Source organism: Haliotis cracherodii, unplaced genomic scaffold (genome assembly GCF_022045235.1).
Source record: "Haliotis cracherodii isolate W230 unplaced genomic scaffold, xgHalCrac1.p SCAF_4, whole genome shotgun sequence".
Classification (NCBI taxonomy): domain Eukaryota; kingdom Metazoa; phylum Mollusca; class Gastropoda; order Lepetellida; family Haliotidae; genus Haliotis; species Haliotis cracherodii.
The window spans coordinates 45,406,852-45,426,298 of NW_027266297.1; the positions used below are offsets into that span (position 1 = coordinate 45,406,852).

The window sequence follows — 19,447 nt, forward strand, 5'->3', positions numbered from 1 at the left end:
ACCAGAACACAGCCACCCCTCCTCCACGCCATCACTATTAACACCAGAACACAGCCATCCCTCCTCCACACCATCACTATTAACACCAGAACACAGCCATCCTTGCTCTACACCATCACTATTAACACCAGGACACATCCATCCTGCTCCACACCATCACTATTAACACCAGGACACATCCATCCCTCTTCCACGCCATCACTATTAACACCAGGACACATCCATCCTGCTCCACACCATCACTATTAACACTAGGATACATCCATCCCTGCTCCACACCATCACTATTAACACCAGGACACATCCATCCCTGCTCTACGCCATCACTATTAACACCAGGACACATCCATCCCTGCTCCACACCATCACTATTAACACCAGGACACATCCATCCTGCTCCACACCATCACTATTAACACTAGGATACATCCATCCCTGCTCCACACCATCACTATTAACACTAGGATACATCCATCCCTGCTCTATACCATCACTATTAACACCAGGACACATCCATCCCTGCTCTACGCGATCACTATTAACACCAGGACACATCCATCCCTCCTCCACGCCATCACTATTAACACCAGAAAACATCCATCTCTCCTCCACACCATCACTATTAACACCAGAACACAGCCACCCCTCCTCCACGCCATCACTATTAACACCAGAACACAGCCATCCCTCCTCCACACCATCACTATTAACACCAGAACACAGCCATCCTTGCTCTACACCATCACTATTAACACCAGGACACATCCATCCTGCTCCACACCATCACTATTAACACCAGGACACATCCATCCCTCCTCCACGCCATCACTATTAACACCAGAAAACATCCATCCCTCCTCCACACCATCACTATTAACACCAGAACACATCCATCTCTCCTCCACACCATCACTATTAACACCAGAACACAGCCACCCCTCCTCCACGCCATCACTATTAACACCAGAACACAGCCATCCCTCCTCCACACCATCACTATTAACACCAGAACACAGCCATCCTTGCTCTACACCATCACTATTAACACCAGGACACATCCATCCTGCTCCACACCATCACTATTAACACCAGGACACATCCATCCCTCCTCCACGCCATCACTATTAACACCAGGACACATCCATCCTGCTCCACACCATCACTATTAACACTAGGATACATCCATCCCTGCTCCACACCATCACTATTAACACCAGGACACATCCATCCTGCTCCACACCATCACTATTAACACCAGGACACATCCATCCCTCCTCCACGCCATCACTATTAACACCAGGACACATCCATCCTGCTCCACACCATCACTATTAACACTAGGATACATCCATCCCTGCTCCACACCATCACTATTAACACCAGGACACATCCATCCTGCTCCACACCATCACTATTAACACTAGGATACATCCATCCCTGCTCCACACCATCACTATTAACACCAGGACACATCCATCCCTGCTCTACGCCATCACTATTAACACCAGGACACATCCATCCCTCCTCCACACCATCACTATTAACACCAGAACACATCCATCCCTGCTCCACGCCATCACTATTAACACCAGATCACATCCATCCCTCCTCCACACCATCACTATTAACACCAGGACACATCCATCCCTGCTCCACACCATCACTATTAACACCAGAACACAGCCATCCCTCCTCCACGCCATCACTATTAACACCAGGACACATCCATCCCTGCTCCACACCGTCACTATTAACACCAGAACACAGCCATCCCTCCTCCACGCCATCACTATTAACACCAGGACACATCCATCCCTGCACTACGCGATCACTATTAACACCAGGACACATCCATCCTGCTCCACGCCATCACTATTAACACCAGGACACATCCATCCCTGCTCCACACCATCACTATTAACACCAGAACACATCCATCCCTGCTCCACACCATCACTATTAATACCAGGACACATCCATCCCTGACCCACGCTATAACTATCAACACCAGGACACATCCTTCAAGGGACATCACCCAGTCATCTCATTACACAGGAGAAACTTACTCATTTAACTCAATAGTCCACGTCATGCTTATGATCATGTATACATACATACAAGAAAACCTTCCAAATGTCTGTTTGTTTGTGTGTTTGTTGTTTAACGACACACTCAGCAATATTCCATCAATATGGAACGGCGGTCTGTCAATAATTGTGTCTGGACCAGACAATCCAGTGATTGACATCATGAGCATCGATCCACACAATTGGGATCAATAACAGGCATCAACCAAGTCAGCGAGCCTGACCACCCGATCCCGTTAGTCGCCTGTTACAACAAGCTTAGTCGCCTTTTCACGGCAAGCATGGGTTGCTGTAGAGCTATTCTACCCCGGCTCTTCATAGGTCTCCAAATGTTTGTAATTTCTCCTCAACCGTTTTAACTATTGTTGCATCTCAGCATTACACCAGAGAAGATCTTTAACATTAAAGAACAGTCAGTTGGTCAAGAAAAAAGAAAGGAACAAATGACAAACAAGCCTTTATATCCCAGGTAGCTTTCAGCTTCCTGGATCTGCTTTCTGTGAACAATTTTCATGTCATTGGAAATTACTTCTGTATTCATGTATGAATTTGGTCAAGTCCCTACTGTTGATGCTTCATGAATCATTTGGTTATCTTTACATTCAATTCAATTAAATACTTCTGTACATGAAGCCACTGGCCCATAACAAGAATAATAAAGCATAACATCAATAGAGAGGTGGCTAAAAAGTTCTGAGCCTGACTATGATGGACTGCAATGATGAAGTTGGGTGCTAATTAGTAATATCATAATCCCTTCGTAAGGTCCATACCCTTCTGCCAACAATGCTAAAGTGCCTGGATGCAACTGCCAGACAGTTCTTTCTTTCAGTTTGGTGCCAAATCTCATGAATCTGACTTTTTGGGAGCTAGTTTATCAGTTTTACTCATTTGGAATCCCAGAAAATTGAAGCCATCACTTTGAAAGCTGATGGAAAATACTAACCTTAGATGTTCCACCTGCTTTGACTTTTGTCCTGTGTGAAACAAACTGAACCAAAGACTCACACTTGGTTACAAACCGCTCAACTGCTTAAAACAACATGAATTCTCAGGGGATGAACCAAGAGCCTTTCTAATCAGGAGTCAGGAGCCATGGAACAGTGTTCTGAAAACTTTGTTGTGCCCAGTTTATTCATCAGAATCATCCATGAACATAATGCGCATGTTATCAACACTTTCCTTAGTGGTGGCAATTGAAGGTTGTCCTGATCTTGGATTATCTTCAAGTCTCCCAACAGTGGCATAGGAAAATGCATCTTCTCCTAAAGTTGACACCATGGCCACATGCCTACCTATTGGAGTTACCCCTTTCAGTTGGGAGATACTTGATGACAGCATAGAAGCCAATCATGTCCATGTTCACAGAGAATACCTTGTCACTTTGGTGTCGGTAGAAATATGCTGTCAGGTTGTGAATTTGGTATAAAAGCAGCCTGTGAGAATGGAAAGTATTACACTTAATACATGCACCCTTGACCCATGAAGATACGGGTAAGAACTGATCTTCACTAACTCATGCTTGTCGTAAGGTGAGACGTACAGGATTGGGTGGTCACACATGGTGACTTGATTGATGAAATTGTATCCCAATTGAGTAAATCGTGCTTATGACATCCATCACTGGATTCTCTGGTCCAGACTTAATTAGTAACAGACCTCCATTATATAGCTGGAATTATTGCCGAGTGAGACAACAAAACAAAGAAGCAACATGCACCTCTTAAGGGTGTTCCATACATCCTTCATAGTCAGCTTCAGCACTTTCCAGCCGACCCTCGTAGCCTTCCACAACATGAGCCAAAATATAATGAGATTGAGATTCCCATTCTAGATCCTTCTTTACCCAGTTAGTATAAGATGCTAACTTTAACTCTTAAGATACTTTACCAGTGCTTTACTGTTGGAATAATTTCAATGGAAATGAGCGAGTGAGTTTGGTTTAACTTCGCTTCAAACGGTATTCCAGTAATATCGCAGAGTTAGATGTTTACCACTTTGGTGAAACCCACAACCACGGGTATGGTGCTAACAAACCCAGAAACATAATCTGGGCAAACTGGAATGCAAACCTATGACCATAGGTTTCTGGTGTGCCTAAGCAATGCCATAGACAAGTGGGCCACCTATGAAAGGCCCCTTTTTTCATATTACATGAGACAGGAAACAAGCTATTGAACTGTATTCTACAAACCTAAATGCTGTGAATGCCAAATTTTCTTTTAGTAACAACTAATAAGAGTAATAATATTGCTAGACTGGTATATATTATAAAACAAATGCATGGTTGACTTGGTTTCTGACTACAGTAGATTCTTAGCAATAACATTGTTAAGTACATTAAGTCATCTTTTTCAAAAAAGTTTGAGATTCAGAAGCGCATCCATATATGAACATATGATAAAGTGAGACAGTTAGGACAAACAAAAACAAAAAATAATATTTTCAGATCATACGAAATGAGATAATACATATTTTTGGTAATAGGATAAATAACCATTTTGTAACAGAAACTATATCGAAGGTCTTCAAAGAACATCAATCACAATCACAAGACATCCAAGTCATATTCAAATGGTTCAATTGTATTGGTCACACAGATTTTGTTATCGAACTTCAAAATTGTAGCAAACTAATAGAAAATTCTTGACAACAATCATACTATTTTCCACAAGCCACATATGCAACTTCCACGAAATCACTTGAAACAAAGCATTAACTAAGGCAAACAACGTTAAAGCAATAGCCTTGGAAAAACTCTCCATAAACTCTGGTAAGACACCCCACCCATGTTGACCCTCACTCCCTCTTCTGGCCTCATTTCCAGCTTGTTATTAAAACTGGTTGTTCTCAATTAACAAGGCTGCTAAAAAACTTCCCCATATGGTTCCTGGGACTTGAGCAGCATGACAAATCTGTCTGCACAGCTCTGGTGGGCAAAAAAGGAGGAAAAGTTTGCATGAAAGCCCAAAACTGTGGCCTTTATCTCCATGCAAGGGGGAGCGCTTTAAACAAAGGTCACAGCATGGGGATAGGGAACATTCCTCCTTTAGATTGCCCAAGCTCTTGACTTTGTCGGTTGTCTGCTTGAGCAAGTTATAAACCATCTGTAGGCTGTAGCATCCAGCCCGGCAGGGTGCCAGCCCTGGCTCTCTCAGACATCTTGGTATGAACAGCATGGAGAAACCCTTTTACACTCACGCCCACAAACATCAGTAAATAAATCCAAATGATGCAAACAAATGTGGAAACTGGCCAAAAGTGACATATGGCAGAAGTCATTGGGACACATTTCTGACCTCCTTTCTATCTTGCTTTCTTTTTTCATCATTCTCTGCCAAGCACGTTTACAACATCAGACTTAATCATTGTGTGTCATCAAGGTGGAGCTATCATGATCTAACAGTTACCAAACTCTACCTCTCTCCAAATCACTATGACAACGGCAAAGATGATGGATTAATAATAATGCCAAACCATTTATCAAAACCTTCATTACATTTATTTTACTAATCTTTTCAATAGGTTTTATTCCAAAAAAAGAAACTATTAAAATTCCACAAATATTAAGCTCTGACATCCATATTAATTAACAAACGAACACATGTGAATCTAATCAGTACATGACATAAAGGTTGTGGCTTGACTGTGGTTCCCACACTGTATCTCCTCCGGCAGTGTTCTCATGACTGGTGCTCCTGTTTGCCCCCTGCACACCTACATGGCCATCACACTCCACATGCTCAACGCATTCAAGCACAAGGGAGTTGGCCTTCACCACATCATTGTCAGCAATATTACCACAACATCACAGCAATGTCATAGTAATATCACAGCTGCATGAAAAGTCAGTATGACTACTTGTAAACATGGTAAAGAAACTCATCACTGTATTGTTACAGTTCAGTCTGCTGGCCTGCAGACATCAGATGTCATCATGCTTGATGTCATTTCACGCCAAACCCTGTTCGCTCTTAGAGTTCATACCATATTCCATGTTGGAAACTAGAAATACAAGTTGCGGCTCCTTGTCATAACCCTAATGCAATGTTACAGCCATACTGTACGAGTGTGTGAGTATGGTTTTGCACCGGTTTTAGCAATATTCCAGCAACATCATGGCGGGGCCACCAGAAATGGGCTTCACACATTGTACCCATGTCGGGAATCGAACCCGGGTCTTCGGCATGACAAGCCCACGTTTTAACCACTAGACTACCCGATCGCCCTCTATACTATGTGGATACTATAGCAGTAAACCCTGACATGCTCAACACAGATACAGTCTGTGGAAAAGTTCAAGTACAATTTGTACCATTTCAGCTTGTGATAGCTGTTATGGAATTACTGGTTGTGACCAACAAACTTGGGGCCATCTTAGGAGAATGACAATTCACCATAGCTAGATAGCAGCTGCAATTTAGAAAGTTTGGCCCTTTTGTTTCACTGAGACTGAAAATATTCTTTTAAATTTCTAAATCCCCAAGTTTATTTTGAGAATCATCATGTACATTTTAATGTTCACTGCCCACATGTTTGTTCATATTACTTGTTGGGAAGAACACTTATCCCTGGCTTCAGACTTAACCTTGGCAGTCATTGCACAGTAATAACCTCTTTTAATATAATCATAAAGACTCCTAAGACATTGGGATTGGATTCTAACATGTCAACTTTAGCAAATGAAGTCACAGCTAATGGCACAGCCAAGATGAGGGCAAGTGACCTCACAAGTCTCATGGATGCTCTCTGCCCCCATCATCATCATGTGACCAACACTAACCATTGCTTGTGGAGCGTCATCTTACACTAGAGTCTGGCTTGGCCTACTGCCCTGTTCTGGCAGCCCCTGTCCCTGGGTCTGCGAGACAGCACTCTGTGTAGGAGAGAGCCAAGTGAAAGTGGCTGAGGCATCTCAGCCCATGCAGCAGGCGGCCTCCACCACACTAGTAGCAGGCTGGCTGTATGTACAACTGTCAGGATCATTTTCACTACCTTCATTCATACTTTCACCCAGGGTTTCCGTTTTCACAACAGCCACATGGCCACTACGTTTGTAGTAATTTGTTCCTTCCACTGCTTTCATTCACCATTACACTGTCTGGCTGTTAATGAGAAACCTGATTCACCCACTATGCACAATGGTTGTACTACCTCCCTGCCAATCCAACCAGGTTTAACTACACTACCTGCAGGCATACAAGCATTATCATTACTACAACTTAAGCTCAAATATTAATAATGACTTTTACAAACTGGCAATCTTGTTGCAGTTTAATCAGGGACTTTATGAGCTTTCAAGCTAGAGTAATGGCAGCAAATAGGTTAATAACAAAGACTGAGTGAAAGTAATAAACTGCAATCAATACTTGTGAAGGCAGGATATCATCAATAAATAGGGTCATGATGATTACACACTACCTACACTGACACTACCCACAAACTACCTAAACTGTCAGACACTACCAACACACTACCTAAACTGTCAGACACTACCAACACACTACCTACACTGTCAGACACTACCCACACACTACCTAAACTGTCAGACACTACCAACACACTATCCACACTTTCAGACAACACCACCCACACTGTCAGACACACCACCCACACTGTCAGACACACTGGCCACACTGTCAGACACACTACCTACCCTGTCAGACACTATCCACAAACTACCTAAACTGTCAGACACTACCCACACACTACCTAAACTGTCAGACACTACCAACACACTACCAACAGTGTCAGACACACGACCCACACTGTCAGACACACTGGCCACACTGTCAGACACACCACCCACACTGTCAGACACACTGGCCACACTGTCAGACAACACCACCCACACTGTCAGACACACCACCCACAGTATCAGACACACCACCCACAGTATCAGACACACTACCCACACTGTCAGACACACCACCCACACTGTCAGACACACTACCAACAGTATCAGACACACCACCCACAGTATCAGACACACCACCCACACTGTCAGACACACTACCCACACTGTCAGACTCACCACCCACACTGTCAGACACACCACCCACACTGTCAGACACACCACCCACAGTATCAGACACACCACCCACAGTATCAGACACACCACCCACACTGTCAGACACACTACCCACACTGTCAGACACACCACCCACACTGTCAGACACACTACCAACACTGTCAGACACACCACCCACAGTATCAGACACACCACCCAGACACACCACCCACAGTATCAGACACACCACCCACACTGTCAGACACACTACCATCACTGTCAGACACACCACCCACACTGTCAGTCACACACCCCACAGTATCAGACACACTACCCACAGTATCAGACACACTACCCACACTGTCAGACACACCACCCACACTGTCAGACACATTGTCAGACACACCACCCACAACAAAAAGGGGCAACAAAAAATAGCGTCGAAAGAACTTGCAGGTGTTTGGTATTAAAGCATTCGTGACGAAACATGTGGTCAAAGCTCCACACATTCATAAAATTAATTATTATCAACTGTCAGACACACCACCCACACTGTCAGACACACTACCAACACTGTCAGACACACCACCCACAGTATCAGACACACCACCCAGACACACCACCCACAGTATCAGACACACCACCCACACTGTCAGACACACTACCATCACTGTCAGACACACCACCCACACTGTCAGTCACACACCCCACAGTATCAGACACACTACCCACAGTATCAGACACACTACCCACACTGTCAGACACACCACCCACACTGTCAGACACATTGTCAGACACACCACCCACAACAAAAAGGGGCAATAAAAAATAGCGTCGAAAGAACTTGCAGGTGTTTGGTATTAAAGCATTCGTGACGAAACATGTGGTCAAAGCTCCACACATTCATAAAATTAATTATTATCAACTGAATAGCAGAAAGTCAATGTTGTGTTTTGAGTTCCGAGGGAATATTGGTGTACATGCAACTAGTTCCATGTAGAATGTGTTGCATGACTGATGCATTAACGATATCATCTCCATATTTCATGCACGTTCAAAAAATTGTGAAGAAATTGTCCAAAACCATAATTTGGGAGGACAAGCATAATTTTAGCTCAAAGTGTAATTATTACAAAAAACGTAATGGTTGGCATCTCTGAGTAACACACTACTCACACTGACAGCACAATGATTTGGGGGGCTCACTGATCACGTTCATCAAATACATATTGTTACATGCATCATCGTTTGAATAACACCAACATACATTCTGATGTGTATTGTTGTGAAAGATTCCAGGCACATAATCTTTTAGGATTTCCTTGAAATAGTTTTGATAGCTTCCAACTTGGGTCATATGATTCTGCCCAATGAGGATTTTGTCAATCAGTCCAGGAATCATGATGTACTGAATGAGTGAGAGAGTGAATATGGTTTTACGCCAATATTAGCAATATTCCAGCAATATCATGGCAGGGGACACCAGAAAATGGGCTTTACACATTGTATCCATGTGGGGTATCAAACTTGGGCCTTCAGCATGACGAGCGTACGCTTAAACCACTTGGCTACCCCACTGCCCTATGTACTGAATGGTCAGCACGGTCTGGGGATCAGTTCTGCTCTTATGACACACAAGTCACTCTGACCAACTCATACATGCTTTTCAACTCCCCCTGTATATGACAGTACACCACAGCTCAAAGTGTAATGGTTAACCAAGTAGCCATATGGATACAAATACCTTTTTCCAGGTAGCTTCTTAAAATCAAAAGGTCAAGCCAATGCTGAAGACAAACAAATACATCTGAAATTATCTTTTAAAAGCATTTTAATCAAATTCCTTTTATATGTGCAAGTCATAGCATCAGTTTTGGAATACTTCATACTTCTTCAGCCATTCTTTGTTTAATTTTCTTTTCACAGTCCGGAACCAATTTGGATTTACTTTTAAATGTAACCGAGACGGACGGTTTCTGCATGTCTTTATTTGCGTCCATCAGCTTGGAATGCTGTCTACCATTACTATTAGTTCCTGAGTTACTGTAACTGTTTTCACTCACAACTTTCTGTTGTACAATCGTTTTTTGGCTGTGCAAAGATGGAAAAGAATTGTGTCATGATGTTGTCAAGTAAAGTAGAATTGTCTACATGCCAGAAGTTCGTAAACTTGAAGCAATGCACACAATAAAATTATTTAGCATAACTGTCTAACGGATTCCTCGCAGGGCTGCATCAAAAGATCGAAATGTTCATTGACACAGACGATGAGTGAGGTTATGAGTACCATTGCAATTGGGAAAACATGGCAAACAAGAAAGCAGTGTAGTGAAGTTATTTATTTTCGTGTCCACAAATGTGAAGCAATTAAATTTAGTCACCACAAAATATTATTTCTAGGTAGTCATATTGTGATCTCTGAAGTTTTTATAGCTGACAAACTGAAATTAAGGTCATATTGGTGACTGTTTTAGTCGCAACTTTGAGGCCAGCACCCTCAAACAGAATCATTAATAACTCTTTACAACACACATGCACAGGTATTAATGAAGTATTAGAACATGAATTCTATCTTGAAAACCCATAAACAATAAACCGATTGAACAGTTGCATCAAAACCTTATCTTATACAGGGCACAAAAACTTTCTTTCCCAACTTGTCCTGAACATGCTGAAGGGCAAGCCTGTATTATTTTGTACTCGTCTTGCAATATTTTCACTTGCCATTTTTAACTTTTATAAAGTTTTATGACTTTAGTTATTGGTACCATTTTCTGTAATTTACCTTTGAGTTGAGGATATTTACAACAGTCAGTACAAAAAATTTCACACTCACATGCATCTACATTCATCTCTGCCCATTCAAACTCACTCAAACATACAGCTTGCACAATTCCTTTTCATTTTTTAGTCATACTGCCTTTGAAATAAATAGATCCTTTCTTTACCTGTTTAGAAATCAAATCATATTTTCTTTCGTCAACCCCACCATCCCCAAAAAATACTTCTGTAAATGTGAAATGTGATTTTGAAATTTTCCTGTGCTGCGACTTGCGCTCTCTAGGGCCAAGGGTGATAATTTGGCCAAAAATGGTAAACATACAAACATCAAAGCTGAACAAGGGAGACAACCCCCAAACATTAATATATATTTTATACAATGTGAAGTATATCAGCCCTTTCCCTAACAAAATCATTCACTTTTGCTTTGTCATCTGAGGATCAGTAACAATTCAGTTACAACAAAAAAATAATAAATGGCCTTCCTTCAAAAACTAGTTTTGAGACAAGTTGTGCAAATGTACTTTCAGGTTCATTTCTACAACAGCCAGTTGCCAAGTACGCTGTCTATTTATGACATTATGCATTTCATAATGAACATACGAGATTATAAGAACATACGAGATCTGAAAATGCATGTTAGGTTTGAAATATTGAAAACGATTACAGATGAATTGATACAATCGCCCAGTAGAACAAGCGTTTGGTCACCTCTCTCGCCATGCACATAATGCCACTCGTCAATACAAGAAGATAAGTGGATTTTCGAGCCTTGTCATACAACCAAATTTCACAGCAATACATACAAACAACACTCAGAAAAAGTGACATGTTAACACAACCTTTCTAAATGCTTATAACCAGTGACATAATTAAAAAATGTACAACAGAAACATGAAATTTGTCTCTCCCATGCTAAGGCAAACCAAAGATGAATTTCAGAGGAAGTCAATCTTGTTTTGCGTGTTCCATACAGTTCATAGTCGAATCTACCTGATTGTGAGATAGTAATTCAAACAATTACCAGTTGTGCATTAAGTGTGCTACACTTCAAAGCATGTGTCTTCCCAGCAGGGGATATAGCAGAACAATCCGATGTGAACCACCTTTACCCAAGAAGCATGGGGACCTCCTCATATTACATCTCCTCTCTTACCTGGCATCCAACAGTCAATAGGCAGGAGAATGCTATGTAATCCCTTCAAATAATCAGTACTGAATGAAGGCATCTCCAATCTGCTCTCATCACACACAGACACCAAGGTCTCAATGAAGCCTGTGTTATGCCAGACAGGATTCAATGCTTTATTACACCATGTGTAAACATATTAGCATGCTAAATACCCACGGTAGTCTATTACTTGTTTTGTTGGGGCTGATAAAATACTGAATAGTTTCTAATGGTAACATGTTGGAACACCGACTTACAGGAGTTGTATTTTCCTGCACTGACGCTGCTCTAAGATAATTATTTAAACTGCAGATTGTCAAACTGTTGTCTATAGGGAAACTAAAGTTTCATATAATCTTACAACACAACAAACAAAGGAGACCTCAACATTCAGAACCAAACATTCCCAACAAAATGACAACAGAAATCCTTGATACCAAATCTTCCAGCATGTTTCTTGTACTTGAGTAGTACTATCTGAGGGCTATAACATCTAACAGTACTGAGGAAAAGGAAAAGTGACCTACCTTTCAGCTGTTAAAATTAGCCAGTAATTGATGTGAAAAACATGGACCAAGCTATTAATAGTTCATAGCTATATATCGCCTTTATCATACGTAAATACAAACTATTGGCGACTACATGGCCATTTTTGACAAGTGTCTTCCTGGGGCTGTTGGCTCCATGTTCGTAATATCCTGCCTCTATTCAGTTATGGAGGAGAGCACTAAACAATAGGAAGGAACCAAGTCAATATTGCCCAGCACTTGAGGAGGATATGGGAACTAAATATACATAGTAATATCCTAAAACAAAGATTCTTGCCATGTTTTGTTTTTTTGCACCAGCATTGAATTCAGGAAATATTTGAGTATGTTTATTGCATGAATACATAATCAGAGGTATTCTACCATCAGTCTTCAGTGGATAATTCAGTACTCACTTGAAGCGTTACACAGACTACAGTTATATATCTTATCTTGCTTGTCATCAAATGTAACGTCACAGCAAATGTTGTTTCCATGAAAAGCCAACATGGCCAATGATAGGTCACAGGTCTGTAACACCAGCATATTCTGCCAATAATCTGGAGCCAGAGGGTAGCAAGATCTTCCAATCAAGCACCAGCAGTCACCATGGATATGTTTCAAAAGTATGAAACTTACAGAAGTCATCCCAAACAGCAGAAGGCAGTTTGTGTTAAATAAAAACAGGCTTGGTTAAGGGAAGGGAGGAGGTGGACATTGGCTTCTGTATAACAAACGAATCTACCGGATTCTCATTTGCCTGTCAAACAGATTTTAGTGAAAAAAACACCTTTAATAATTGGGAATTACTTATATATATTCCAACCCATATCTTCATGATGTAACATGTCTAAGAGGACCACAGTTAACATACCAAGGATGCAACAGAGTTCAGTAGAGATAACAACACCCTCTCACACCTTAGTATGATTTTCCTGTTCCTGGCATGGCCTCTACCTACCACATTAATATGCCATGACACTTACTTCTACTCAAGATAACACAACCAGCAGCTTTGAAGTGGAGGGCAATACCACATCCAACATGTCCAATCTTCCTGAGTCCCAAATTGAATGTCTTACTTACAGTTTGACTGCTGTCACTTCCAGCAGCACTCTCCCATTAAAAAACACCTGCAATTACACTTTGTACTACTGACACAGTGTACGACAAAGTAGAAAAACACAAAGCATTTATCTCTTTACCATGTTCATAATTAACATGTTGATATGCAGCAATTACCATGGTTACTATTTTGAACTTCATATATCATTACTAGCAGTGTGAAAACAATAAGCCAAATGACAGTGATGAAGAGCTGGTCACACTTGGCACAAATACTGAACATGGGAGGGAATGTCACTGTATTAAAAAAAACATAGAGCCTAACTTCATTCACAGAACCAGGAATAAAGGTCTTGTTTAACCAACATCAGTTTGTCAACCCTGGCAAAGCTGATCCTACAAACAGCTCTCAACACTGACCAAACAGTCATTCTCTGTGCAGTTTCAAACTTAATATATTCGTACATAGTATGCTCGCTCATGTACTGACACTTTGAAAAATAAAGTGCTTCACAAAAAAGGGGTTTTGACATGCAAAGTAAGCCAGGCCATAAAGGAGCACCAGGACATACATTCAACATACCGTCCTAATGGACTTCTCAAGGTAAAATAAATGCAATGACATCTCTTAATATCTTGAAAGGAATTTCTCAACATTTTACATTATTTTCTCAAGAAACCAAATATTTGTTTTCAGAAAATCTCATCGATACACTAGCACAACTATAAGGTTGTCAATTTTGTATTAAAGTTTGTAATTTATCGCCATGGAGTAAATTCAAAAGACACCTTTAATTTTGCCACCATTATTAACCCTACCTTAATTCTTGCATGCCTATGTGGTACTGTGATTGCTATACTATTAACATCATGTGCATGTCGTATATAAAATAGTGAGCATCAACTTAAATGTAAATGATTTCTGCAACAAGAACCAATAGTAGGGCTAGGTAGATCACAATACAGAAATTGTTGACATTACTGGGATAATGTTCAACTTTTTTAAAAAGAAGATGTCAATTATCTAAAAGTAAATTTGAATGTAAAATATCTAGATAAATTGACTTGTGCAAGTTGAAATGGTCAAGTGCTCATTTGCTTTGTATCTTTTTTAACTGGCTAAAATTTATTCTCTCTTATTTTACGTATCATCAAAGCTACATGTTCCGCTGTGCATCACTATGATATACCGCTAGCATGACCAGGGTCTCGACCCATTAGAGAAGATGTTTGCCACCAGTCATATGCAAGTATTATCAAGCAACAGAATCTTGTAATGGCTGTGCAATCCACAAATTCACAGGATATATCTAACTCTCAGCTATATCTGAACACATACCCATGTGTTGCCTGACTATTTGCAATACCGATGAACAATGAACACATCACACTTTTCCAACCATGGAAATTACACCCGCAACCAGCTGTGGGGAGACTTTTTTCAGAAGATAATAAGAGTTTTTGTACATAAAACTGTAAGATAAGGAAAGGCTTGATAAGCTGTGTATGATGTATTGAACAGGGCTCTAGGAACAGGTGCTTGCTGTGTCCTCCTGGGAACTATAACCTCTGTACAAGGGTCAGGGTTTAACAAGTCAGGAAATGATAGCGTAATCCTTGGGACATATGCAGAGTTGCAAAACAAACAGACTTAAATACAGACTTAACTGCAAAGTAGTTTTTGCTGTAGGACAAATTCTGGATAAATATTCATCATCACTTGTCAGACTTTGAGATGTCTAATGTATTTTCAAAATTATATTGTGTATGTCAAAATCTCAATTTAATATGTTTAATTCTATTAAAAGATATTTTTCAAGAATGTAAGCAAATGTACTCAGCAGTAATTATTACAGAATTTAAGTGGAATTAAATCAGAAGTAGCAGAGCATACTCCCCAAAACTTTCCCCAGGGATTTGACCCTCCATGCAGAGAACATGGAGAAGTAGTGGTGAGTGCTTTCAACAGTAAAATGAACTACTTCAGACATAATATAATTGCTTATGTTGCTGCTACTACCACAGCTGCATCACAATTTAAGTAAAATATGTCAGATGAACATGTGAATAAATGCTTCTCAATACTCAGAATGTTCTTGTCCAGTACAAAAAAGGTTTTGGGACCAATAGCAAAAGTAGGTTTAACTGGAATGTGTGTAATGATAAAAATAACATCTAGAACATGTAGAATATTCTGAAGGAGCAATGATGATCAAAGCTTACAAAATGTATACAAATGGCCAAACTGAAAGACAATATGTGGATCTTCGAATCTTCTTCATCTACATAACTGTACTTACTGAAAGTTGCAGGTATTCATTTGGCAAGAGAACAGAAATAGTGAAACAGGACATTGATCAATACAATCAAAAAGAAATGAACATTTGCCATGAAACAGCACTGATGTACACGCGGATGCAGAGAGCCTCAACAGTCAGACATTCAGTCCTGACAGAAGTCAACCAATCACACACACCCTGAGATAAACATATTTTGATGGGAGCATGAGCCTGGAATAAACATTCAGCTGAAGAAATAGCTTGTGTAATTTACATTAAATCTCCCTGTACAATTAGTATAGGTCTTACATTGTGGAGGGGATGGAAGCCATCCACTCCCATACATTGAAGACAACATAATATGTTACCATTGGTTACCCATGACTACTAAATATTTCAACACATGTTCTAACTTTTAAATTATGCATAATTAAATAGAAGAAAGTGGTTTCAGCTACTTGCAGCCTCCAAACAGAAATTTTGTCCATGTAATTTTGTAAGAACACTTGCTGAAAATTGCTTTCCTATTTCTATAATATATACCACATGGTTTCTTTTTAATTTTCAAGACATAAGTATCATTAATATAAAATTTGTTTAACACATGACAAGTAGACATTTGAAAAAGTAAGGTATTTTTCAAATTCTGTGATTGTCCTGAGTTAATTGATTATTCTGGAACTCAAGGCCAGAGGTTGGTACTGCACATGACCATGGTTAGTTTCATGTACTCCATTATCAGGTGTATCAGTGCATCCTCCATCTGTGCCATCACTAGCCCCACTCTTCTTAGTCTTGTGGTGAACTCTCCAGGTCAGCTTTGCTCATTTCTCCCAATGGGTGCAAACATGTGGCACCCATTTAGGCCTTGCCCTGCCCTCACATGCACCTTCACTCACGGGAAGAGACTCGTTTTGTCATAAAATCAGGAACAAAATACCTGTAAATGTCTCATTGTATGTTGCAACATAATACATTTCAAATTAACTTTAGTCATGATTGCCATGTTGTTATTAACATGAATTTCTTATATGACCAGAAAACTTGATATTTAGAATTTTACAAATTTGTAAAAATGTGTAAGTTCAATATATTCATGAGAACTATTCATATGAACTTCCAACTATCATTTATTTATATTTATTAATTATCAAGTTTCCATAATGATAAAATAGTCATTACTGTTTTCTTTATACAAATAGTGCTGTTCTAAAAATATTCACACAAAATGAAACATGTTTATCCGATAATTATCACAAATCACTGGTTATACCTAATTGTAAACTATGATATAAGTGATCATAAACATTAATTATATTACATGACAGGTAAATCTTTTCGGCAAGTGTTACATTTGTTCATATTACCTGCAACAATGTGAATAACATACATTGTTATTCATGTTTCACAATGTCTGTGTCAAGGTATTATAAACTATTACATGACACAGTAACTATTAGTATGAAATAAATATTTATCAGTACAGCTGGAGAACATTTTAAGAACTGAAATAATCCCATACTCCCTGAAAAAAAGAAACAATTCAAATTTCTATTATAATTTTAGTTGTTTAATCCACCTTGAGAATCATAAACTCCTTTTTAAGATATATGATTGATCGTATTGCAATATTTTCTCATTCCTGGAATTTAAGCTGTTTGGAAGACAATGAAGACACAACCTGAACATGATGGAATTCCTTTTCTTTTGACAATACAATATATGTCCATAGTATGACCGGATGAACAGGACAATATGTGAGCAACATAATATTTACACTTCTAGCGTGTAGCTTCATGGTAATGAATCACTATCTTACATAGAAATATCAAAGAAAACTGGATGTAGAAAATATATCATGATTATCTACAGACAGTTAGGCACAAAGGTCATATCATGACTCCAGAATTGTCAATTGAATTGATATAAATAATAAATAAAACTAAAAATAGTTTTGAAAGATCAAAACTGGCATGAGGAACAAAGAGTGAAGTTTCAATCAAATATGACGTAATACAACAGTAACTCGAAGTGCATCCTACTGACTGAGATAGTTCCTACTGCCAAGATAGGCCCTGTTTTAGCCATGGCATGACATCCATACCTCCTCATTATAAATGGTAACTTTAGATCTGTAGTGCAATGTGAACCCACAGCCTAGGCTCCCCATATATACATAGCTACATAGTCTCCATTCAGACACAGGCAGACGGGGAAACAAGTAGCACCAAACAGCCATTTTGTCTACCATCACGGGAATTTTTCCAAGTATGTTCACTTCACATGCAGCAATTATCACCAAGTGAATGAGATATATATGATTCATATTTCAGGAATCTTAAATTTCTCAAGAAAATGATGTGTGATGTACGTGTACCGCTTGTGTATTGTGAAGGAGCTTAGAATGGCGCCTGCTATTCAGAGTGTTATTTTCATGTTGTTTACTTGTGTATTAAGCCAAAACAACAAAGGAACCGACGGTTGATTGCATTTAGGCACGGTTTCGCGTTATGAGGCAGGTGAAGCACAGGTCTTTGCATGATTTTCTGCACTTGACAACGATGCCATAGACGGGATCCGTGTAGCCGTTGACATGCTAATTAACAGTTAACACCGGAGGTGCCATTATGGAAGACAGAGCTATAAACACAAGTCCTGGCGTAGTGCTACATCGAACAGCTGACATGGCCCGGCATGGAACTTCAAAGACAAAAGTTCTGCTGGCATCGCACAACTTGGGACAGGAAAGTTTGACTGCGGTTCTAACAGAGATTGTGCAAGGTATTGGTCAAAATAAGAGCCTGGACGTACCTGTGTTCACTTGGGAGTAAATCCTTATCGCGTGAATACTTTCTAACACCTCGTATCCAACGCACTCACTGGAATCAACTGTTGCTTCGTTGTCTTAGAGCGCTCACAGAGGCCATGTTGAATCAAAACAATCGCTGCACGTGGTAGCTCTTGGCTGTTATCTCCCTTTGTCACTAGTGTAGCACTCCAGAAATTAAGGGTTAATAATTTCGGTATTATAGGAATAGAAATTTGAAGAAACTTCAGCTCGTTATCGTTTCAATTGCATGGGAGAACATGGAAACACCAGCTGTCAAATTAAAACTTCGCTGTGTTCGCCATGCGAATGTGCATGGAATCATGGGAAAGCACCTGTTGTATTCCTACGCGCCCGCTAGAACTTTAAGAGGCTCCATAATAACATTATTAGTTTGTATTTATTTATCTGCTTCTTATTCATATGACCTCATAGTCGTGGAAAGATATTATGATGTTCTTATTCAACAATTGGAAAGATTTTAGATTAGGTCACCGGACTATCTTTTTTGACTTGCATCGGCTGCTAGGAAGACGCATCACTCACTAGTTAATCTGACAGCAGCCGAGCTGCCTTCTGTTGAAGAAGAGAGGTTTTTATTTAATTATTTCGAAGAGGTTTACATGTAATTAATTTGCTTGGACAAGCGAACAACACAGTTAACATAAGCAGCTGTTTATCATTACTGGCACTTTCTAGC

The 19,447-nt window shown here is 39.9% G+C and overlaps 2 protein-coding genes across 8 annotated transcripts in view; both read right to left on the bottom strand.

Annotated features, from left to right (window-relative positions):
• Positions 1-19,062, bottom strand: part of LOC139478416 (protein phosphatase EYA1-like) — a 143,033-nt gene extending 123,971 nt beyond the window's left edge. For all 7 annotated transcript variants that reach the window (XM_071260867.1, XM_071260868.1, XM_071260870.1 and 4 more), the window contains exon 1: positions 18,732-19,062. The gene's annotated coding sequence lies outside the window, so the exon portion shown is untranslated. The remainder of the gene's footprint in view (positions 1-18,731) is intronic.
• Positions 316-8,371, bottom strand: LOC139479441 (uncharacterized transmembrane protein DDB_G0289901-like). The gene is made up of 6 exons (XM_071262290.1): positions 7,982-8,371; positions 6,896-6,963; positions 3,383-3,523; positions 1,598-1,789; positions 739-1,038; positions 316-703 (listed from the first exon to the last, which is right to left on the bottom strand). The coding sequence occupies exons 1-6, from the start codon at positions 8,369-8,371 to the stop codon at positions 316-318; spliced, it is 1,479 nt and encodes a 492-aa protein (XP_071118391.1).
• Positions 19,063-19,447: the final 385 nt, after the last annotated feature.

Bases quoted from the DNA above. Each gene is read 5' to 3' on its own strand.
- LOC139479441 (XM_071262290.1), bottom strand. From the start codon at position 8,371: ATGGTAGTGTGTCTGACAGTGTGGGTGGTGTGTCTGATACTGTGGGTG. The intron at 6,964-7,981 runs GTGGGTGGTGTG...TCTCCTACACAG, and splicing joins TGGGTAGTGTGTCTGATACT to AGTGCTGTCTCGCAGACCCA. The intron at 1,790-3,382 runs GTAGGCATGTGG...TGGTGTTAATAG, and splicing joins GAAAGGGGTAACTCCAATAG to TGATGGCGTGGAGGAGGGAT.